The 9,092-nt window shown below is 43.5% G+C and overlaps 1 protein-coding gene across 1 annotated transcript in view; it reads right to left on the minus strand.

Moving 5' to 3' along the window:
• The window catches only part of LOC146194651 (Golgi-associated plant pathogenesis-related protein 1-like), a 56,536-nt gene extending 47,716 nt beyond the window's left edge, over positions 1-8,820 (minus strand). Inside the window, exon 1 of the mRNA XM_084597487.1 lies at positions 8,714-8,820. Within this exon, the coding sequence (XP_084453613.1) occupies positions 8,714-8,773 (60 nt within the window). The 5' untranslated portion in view covers positions 8,774-8,820. The remainder of the gene's footprint in view (positions 1-8,713) is intronic.
• Between the last annotated feature and the right edge of the window lie 272 nt (positions 8,821-9,092).

Consider the following 9,092-nt stretch of genomic DNA (forward strand, 5'->3'; position numbering starts at 1 on the left):
AGTATTAGGTTCTAAGGCTCCATTTGCCACTCTGGTTCTCGTGGGATTGATTAGCTTGTGGTAAGGTCGCATGGTAGACAACCGCGCATAACAGCCACTTGCGCAGAGGTGTTTATACAAAGAGTATAATGTGCGTCTTTATGAGGGGGGGGGGGGGTATATGCTGCGCAGCATCGACATCATGCTGGCGGCGTTTACGTGAAGAATATAGTTTTTATATGTTGAAAGAGATATCTGCGATGTATGACGTGTTTATACGATGCGGATGTATTATTAATTATCGAAGCCTTTCAGTGTTGGACACTTATGAAACGAACTCACCAACACTCTTTGGCGGTAGTAGAAAAAAAGAACCTCCACTGTGTCGCAATTGTAACTCGCAAAATTCTCAACATGCATTCTAACATTGCGATGCAGATTCTTTTTCACTTTCAGCAGAAGTGCATTACATTTTTTACAACCACTTTGTAGATTTGCTTGACTTAGCTTCAAATCTTCGAATTACGTCAAAATTGGGATGAACCTGTATCCGGTGTTCCATCCGAACTACCAATTGCCAGAGCACCTTTCACGCGGAAGCAAAAATCTCCAATTTGTGAAAAGGATAATGATGTCGCCAGAACAGGCGATCTGACACATAGTTCGTCGGGCTGTATGGCCGCAAGACTATACGTGACCTACCTCGACCAATAAGGAATTTCCCGACTGACGCAGGACCTTGGAGGGCATTTCTTAGCAACTGGAACCCTTAACTTTCTCAACAACAAAAAATATTATACTGTTTGTGTTTGCAAGCTTACATACATACTTCGAATATTACATGTACCACAAGGAAAGGTTAGGGTCCTGAAACGGGAAAAGGAAAAATTATCATATTGATTACAGTGGAAGTGAGAAAGAATCATTCCATGGCTGTATCTACTTGGATGCAGGAATGAGAAAGCGCTCTGGGTTCTGTCACGACGCCTAATGGATTCGCCCGAAACTACGCAACGGGAAATAGGACGCACCCTTTCATATGGCTTGTGTGTATGGCGTATTTACATATATTAAATGAGATAGCGGTGCAAATGCAACTTCTTTAAGACTACGATGTTCACTGCATAGCGGGAGACTGTGTTCAAGACTGTAATATAGGCTTGAACACAGGCGACTATAACACGGTGATCTGCTGCGTATGGGCCAGGCAAGCTGATGCATTCGTTTTAGCACGACCTCGAAACCCTGCTGCGGCAAAGTCATTTTTTTCTCTATTGGTACTATAGGTGCAGACGCGCTCTGTTGGCTATTCTTGTCCACGACACTCATGGTCAACGAAGTACTTTCGCTTTAATAACCGAAGAACGGCAGGTTGGGCGAGCTGGTATTGATTTGGAAGGATGGATAGAATATAGGAGCGTCCCCTTTGAAACGGGGTGATAGCAGTAGCCATCATGCTCATTTTTCTCCCTATATCTTAATTATTGATTTAGATTGGTTAACTATACCATCATTCTATTTATTAAATTTTGCTTTCTACATTACTAGCATTATGTCACTTCTCTGCTTTTAAGCCACCAGTCTTCCAGTCGTTTTTTGCTAGCTTCCACCGCCGGTTTATTCACCCGGCCACTGGTATCTCTAAACCCCAAAGCTCCAGGACAGTGACTGCGCCTGCATCGACTTCCGGATGAATACCATTACATTCGAGTATAATATGGTCAATTGTTTCACTGGAGTTAACACATACAGCTCATGCGTCGTCATCATTGTTAAATTTCTGTTTGTAGTTGCGTGCTCTAAAGCACCCTGATCTAGCTTCAAAAATGAGGGCACTGCCTCTTGAGTTATCGAATAAAGCTTCCTTCCTTATCTGCATTTTCCACTTTCGGTATAATTCCACACTCTGTTTCTTTTCCACCGAATTTATCCAATTTTTACCTTCTGTGTTTTTCACCTGTTGCTTATTGCTCTTTATTTCTCCGTCCTTGTGACTAGCATACTTACTAGTTAGTTTCCTAGTTCTTTTGCTCCATTCTGAGTCAACGCTTTTTAAGTACAGATATTTAAATACTTCAGCTGCCCATCTGTTACTGTCCAATTTTCTCAGTTTCGGCATAATTCCACACTTTGTTTCTTTGCCATCGAATTTATCCAATTTTTGCCTTCCAAATTTTTCACCTGTTGCTTAACGCTCTTTATTTCTCTGTCCTTGTGACTTTATATTGTTATAATATATGATTGTTCGACAGCGCCATCGAACCCCGCCGTGGTGATGCTGTGGTTAGGGCGCCCGACAACTGTGCCAAGGATGCAGGATAGAATCCTGGCCGCGGCGGCCGCTTTTCCATGGAGGCGAAAAGACAGGCGCCCGTGTGCTGTGCGATCGATGACAGTGCACCCCAGGTAGTTGACATTTTCAGAGACCTCCCCTACGCTGTCTATCATAGCCTGAGCTGCTTTGGGACGTTAAACACCATAAACCAAGCACCCAGCCCCATCGGAGACAACAGCGAAAAAGGAGCGTTAAAAAGTCAGCGCCTTCTGTGCGTCCTCTGTCGGTCATCTTCTTTAGCGTTGTTGAAGATTTGGCAAGAAACTTGAGGTGTAGGTTTGAGTTAGTTGAAGTAAATTGAAGACCATAATATACGATTCTGCAAGCCTGCCCCACTAATCTGCTAAGAGAGCTGAATTTGTCGCACAGATTACAAACGATTCTTCAGAATGAATACGGTAGAGGCAGGATTGTGTTCGTACACAGGGCACACCTTGACACATTTACTGTAAGTTTTTCTGAAAGGCTAGAAGCACATAGCTCCCTTGGGTTATTATTTTACGCTGCTTATTTTATACATGCACCAGTTCGTTAGGAATAAAGCTTCCAGATCGAATTAATTTTGAATCGCTTTTTCAGTTACTCTAGCGTAGCATTCAGTTAAACTTTATTCCATTGTTGTTACTAGGCACTTTTCCCATTTTATGTGGCACATGCAAAGGAATAAAGGACAAGTGTGTACTGCTGCCCCAAATCTCGACAGGGCCAGCACTGCGCTTCAGATAAGATGAGGCGCGTCAACATTCTCTGTGTGCGAGGATGTTTTTATTGCGAAAGCAATACTACTTTCACTTTCAAGCTTTTGCGGTGCGACGGCGGTGCACATGAAATGACCTTTCGCATGACCTTTGTGTGACGTCACGCCTCAAAGCTGGGCGACCAACTCTCGCCGTCCGTGAGAGACGGCGATGCGCATGAACGGCGGCCTAACTCCCGCTCTCTCCGCCAGGAGCGCCACAGGTGTTACGACGTCACGCCTCAAAGCTGGGCGACCAACTCGCGCCGTCCGTGAAAGACGGTGGTGCGCATGAACGGCGGCCTAACTCCTGCTCTCTCCGCTAGGAGCGCCACAGGTGTTGTGATGTTATAAACCAGCTTTCGCATTTCTGCAGTGTAGATTCTACAGTGCCCTCATTTTTTTTTTGTTTCACGCTTTCTCTTCGGACCTGCTTCGAACTAACTTGAATCATTAAACGGTCATCTGCCACTAAACATCTCTAAGTTTAATGACCTCTATCAATTGAGTACGAATAATGACCCATGGAAATAGCCTGGCCAGTTGACAAATGACCCTTAGCAACCAGTGCACGCCGTAGTAGGATCCTCTTGTCAGAGTTCTGTTGTACTGCTAACCTGCATGTTGTTATGCCAAGCAATGTTTTTCTTTTTAAAATGCATGGGTGGACCAATATTTAGGTAGCATTAAAGAGCGGATTATTTTCTCCCTTTAGATTGTTGAAGCTGTCACTCCATCGTCGATAAAAACATATCGACGTAGCTGGTGCGGAACAGCAAGTACGGATCTATGCAAATTAAATGTGGCTCAATAGCTATTGTACAATGATTGCTGATTGGGAGCTTTCTTTTGCCTTCAGACACCAAATGAAGTGGACTGTAGTAGAAGCGGAATAAATTTAGAATACCACTCTTCAATTGCGATTTTGTCCTTACAGCTTCAGTGGTGGAAGCTAATGACTGAACCATCTGCGGGAAAGGACATAAATAAGTGCGGGTTTAACGTGGGTCGGTTAATGCTATCGACCGTAATGTTTGCAGAACGTGATCGCGCGAAAGCAAATATAGCTGCCGATTCAGCTAACCATGTTGGCCAAATGCAGACTACATACGCTGGCACGTCCGGTCTCATTTCGCTTTCGGTTCAAGCCTTGATTTAAAGGCCAACGTTCAGAAAAATATCGCAGAAATCGGTGATAAGGATATAGTGGCAGCACACTGGATATCCATGGGACTGTTTAGCTTAATATAAGAGGCGAATGCGATAGTTGTGCATTCTGGATGCAATCAACACCGATTATCACGATGGTATGCAGTTTACAGTCCGGGAGAGTGAGAGATAAATACGAGGTGTCACCACTTGCTGGAACAGCATTTTGAGAGCTTATTGTGATCGAATCACGTCGTCGAAGGTGGCGGTATGTATTGTCCGTGTTTATTTGCAGCGGACAGAGAAGCTATTTGTGCGTGATGAATGCGGGTTTCAAAAGAGTCGCATTAATATTTGTCTAATTTCTTTCACGGTTACACGGACTAACAGAATCTGAGGCAAGTGCTCTGAAACAAGCTTGAAACGCGGAAACGACGGGAGTCCATGTTCTATCTGCTGGCAACAACCGCATAAGAGCAGGTTTCGAGCAAGGCGCACAATAATAGTTTTTTTCGACAAACCACTTCCCGTAAACACTTATAGGCAAAATTTTCGAAACGTATTACAAGCTTAGCAGGCATCCCTTCTGCGTTGTTCTCTAATTGATAACTAGCAATCCACAACCTAAATCTTCCTGCCTGAAAAGTATTTTGTTTGCTCACATATGACTACGTGACACGTTCTACGGCTAGCTCAATCGTGATTTCTGCAGCTTCCTTTTCTTTGGATAGAGATTCCAGTTTACACCAGGTTGCGTCGTGTAATTGTGCGATTCAGGTACCGAACAGTTTCACGGACTCTGGCATAGTCATACATGGTATGCTTTTTTATTGCGATAGCAATACTACGCCAGGTTTCGGCCCATCGCGTGGTCCCGGGAAGGGCCACGTTTGACTTTTAACAGCCGCGAAGAAGATGAAGACTAAGAAGAAGGCGAAGAAAATGAAGACAAAGAAGAACAAGACAAAGGAGACTAAGACGAAGAAGAAGAAAAAGGCGAAGAACGCTCGGTCACCCACAGCTAGTGCTTTTGCTCCGTATTCGGTTCAGCAGCATTGAACTCTTCTTATATGTGGGCTGGCAGCTTACGCTCTCGCGTCATACCCCTAAAGGATGAGCTTAAGTGTCTCCAACAATGCAGCGCCTTACACTGATAGGGCGGGATAAGGGAATAATGTAGCAGGCAAAAGAAGCTTCCGCCGTTGATTTAGAAATTCAGCTAGGATTAACCAGAGCTAAACCACAACTAAGTGTTTAAAACCATCACTATGCTTAACGTGGAAATGCCCATCAGAAATGAACAACAGATTTTAGTTGAAAACTGTAACATAAAAACGCGCCTGCTAGCATACATCCAGAAACTATAAACGAAGAACTAGCAGCAAATTTCATATGTGATAATAAGGAATACTCGTCCAATCTCTCGTCTGTGAACGTAACGTGGTGTTGACATGAATGTTTTATTTTCTACCGGAGCCAGCGTTTAATATCTGTCAAGAGGAAGAAAATCACGGGGAACAGTGAGAATAGAGACACAACAGGCACTCATTTTTCTCTCCATTCTTTCTGTTTTCCGTGCTTTCCTTGCCTTAGCTAGCAATGCATTCCCATCAACGTGTTCAGATATCTGCGCTAACCAGCTTTAGTTAAATCGTTTAAATGTCGCCAAATTTTTCCGCTGCTAAATAAAGTGTTGCTTACAGTTAGTTGGGAGCTGAAAACGGGTAGATTCGCCCCTTCAAGAATGCTGAGTTCTCTTGTACACCGAAATGCATACCTACCGCTGTGCGCAGTGCAAAGCCTTCAATAGATTAGAGGAATCTGACAGCAAGAAATCGACACAGGTATTTTGTTCTACAGGTAACTGACTGCGGCCTTCCAGTTTGGTTCAAGCGTATAGTGTAGCACACATCGGAGCCAGTGGCGTGAATTTTCCTTGCGAAACTTCTCCCGGCACCCGTACATTGGAAACAGTCGGCGTGTACTTGAATAACAAGGATTCGTGTTTCTTTGCGGGCACAAAGACATTTTATTGGTTGCTTACAGCAAATATCACCTATTATTTCACCCTAATTTCAAAAACAACCAATGGAATTTTAGAGTGCGATGGCGTTTTCTCGAACTATGCAGACAATCTGTATGGAGTTGACATATTTGACATCAGAGCTAACATCTTTCAGACTGCAAGCTTATAGCGTTAGTGATTTGCACACCTGCGCTTTTCCGTTCCAATTATCTGTGGATGAAGGCAGTGAAAGTGGCGCGTATACCTAACTTATATTCTCATACAAATATATATATATATATATATATATATATATATATATATATATATATATATATATATATATATATATATATAATGAAAAATGATGCTTCTGCTCGCATTGATTGAGTATAGTGAGCATAAGCCTAGCATAATGGTAAATCAATCTGCCCTATAGAGCAGACAGGGTGCCGCACTAGCAGGTAAGAGATAAGCTGTAGGCTTAAATTTTAAATGTTATTTACCGAAAGAGGGAGTCCTTGCGTCTCACTGGAAGCTAACAATAGTGGTTCGCTGGCTGGCGCTCGACGCATTTATTGTGCAATGAATTGTGCTATATTATTTTTGAAATACTTTGGCAGAACCTTTGAAATATTTGCTCTTCCTAGTTTAGTGTGCATAATCAGAGATTTTGATTTCAACACTGCTTTGAGCATTGTTTCTACAAGGGCCGCACAGCAGCGTTACTAGGGTTATTCAGATACGCATCTACAGATTTCCCCAAGAAGAGGGAGCCACCGACCTATGAGTAGGCGATGTCCTCTCCTTGGTGCGATAGGAGGGGCAAAGCGACGTTCCGTCCCTTCGATCACTTTTCTTTCCCGTCGTCTAAACTGTAGCTGTCTCTCATCTGGCCCTGCATCCATGGTTCGCATGAAGGCGCAGTAGATTTTATCACATCGAAAAAAGATCCTCACAAAGCTTTTTACAGCTTTAGCTCAACTACGCTCATTGGCTTGCAAGTTTCGCGTTATTCCATGACCCGGTACCTCATTCGTTCCACAGATGACAGCACGTACTCTGGCGCCTCGCGTTGTTTAATCTCGCGCTGCGCATCAAACACGGTTGTCTTCAACATGCTTTGTATAGCCGACATCTTTATGGTTGTGCCCAGGCACGAGAGCAGTATACTTTCGCCGTAGCCAATCACGCCTCTTGTAAAACGAAAACACCCTATCGCGCCGTGCAGCAAACATCGTCGTCCCCATTAAGTTCTACCGCACAAGTTACTTGCTCTGTTAACTGAACATAATCTTCATGAAGTTGCATCTACTCTGCTTCTTCATTTAATTTAGGATAATACGCCGTGCTAGAGAAGCTGTCGAGACAATCGTGGAACGAGAAGCACAACTACCCTCTTGCCGAGAAGCAGAAGATCGAAGCTGCAGAAGTGACTGCAGCAGCGGCAGATGACGAACGCTCATGAAACTCGTATCAAGGATAGCTGAACCGCTATCACCGTTTATTATGATCGTTATGTCCACTTCGCTTGCCGCGCAGAGGCGGTTGTGCTCCGTGCTCCGGGCAGGAAATTATGGCAGAGAAAACGGAAGCGGTACAATAATAAACTTGAACGTTTTCGCGTGCAAACTAAGCAGAATTGTGCATGTTCGATTCCTTGTTTCCGAACCGACATTTAATAATCCTTCCGACAAAAATAATATTGCAGTAAGTGCCTTTTATCAACGACGAGTTGGGTATTAACAGCAAGCTGTTTAACCTATGACCTGCTCAGTTTCTCGCCGTTAACAAAAAATATATATTGGGCTCTTGCTCTTGCTTAAGGCCTTATTTCCAAATGCTACGTTAAATAGGCAGTTTCCCGTAGCCATTGACAAATGCAACACGAGACATTCTTTTTTGAAGTAGTAATCTTAGGTAAAATAGTGATTGATGCAGCTCCGTATTCGGCTGCTATATGCGCAGCGTCGTACGGGCCACCCGGTGTCAAAGTTGAAGCAAGGTATATTTTCTACACATACATGAACTTTAAGAATAGGAAGCCTATTTCATTCTACAAAGATGCGTGATTACCGTTTCCCCGTTCAGATTGCCAGCCGCCAGTCACACGTCAAGCAATACATACCTGTAGATAAAATGAGGACGGGCGGGCTTACACTCGTCACGCATGACTGTGCCTTTTTTGCAGCCGCCTGGGGAACTGTACCATGCTCTATTTCGAGAGGAATTTTGATTTGAATATTAAATATTTCGTTGTGAAGTCGGAAACAAAATTTTGTGTCCGAATTAAAATAGCATCAAACCGTATAAGCTTGGAAATCAATAATGACGCAAGAGTTTCTTGCTGACCAGTAGAACGGGTCAACGCAATTTGTGAGAACGCTGTTATCTAGCACGCTTTGAATGGATGGCTGGTCACTGTTTTTTTTCCTCACCACAGGAATTACTTCTAAACTCTTTCACACTTCAATGTTTAAAATAGTGCGAGGGTTATTTGAGCGCCTACCTTTACTTGTCCATAGGCGACAGCCACGAATGACAGTACTAGTGCAGCAACGAACTTCATCCTGATACGTTTTCCGAACCTTCAGCCCTTGCGATAGTAGGCCGCATCTTTTTTTCATTTTATAAGCGGGCTTGGCAATAGACAGCAGCCAAAAAAGTCTACAAGACACGTACAACCCGTCACCCCTTTGTTCCTCGACCTCAATACAATAATGGAAGTGACTGATGCCTCTGGCCCCTTTTTCGTCATTTCATGTTGTACGAGAGCCTATTTTTAAAGAACTGAAGTACGTCTGATGCGGACAAGATAATTTTCAGAAGGCTAATTAATAATAGGGAGATAGGTGAAGATACAAAGGAGAATAAATGCATAATTTGTC

Source organism: Amblyomma maculatum, chromosome 3, assembly GCF_055883805.1.
Source record: "Amblyomma maculatum isolate TAMU_Amacu chromosome 3, ASM5588380v1, whole genome shotgun sequence".
Lineage (NCBI taxonomy): Eukaryota > Metazoa > Arthropoda > Arachnida > Ixodida > Ixodidae > Amblyomma > Amblyomma maculatum.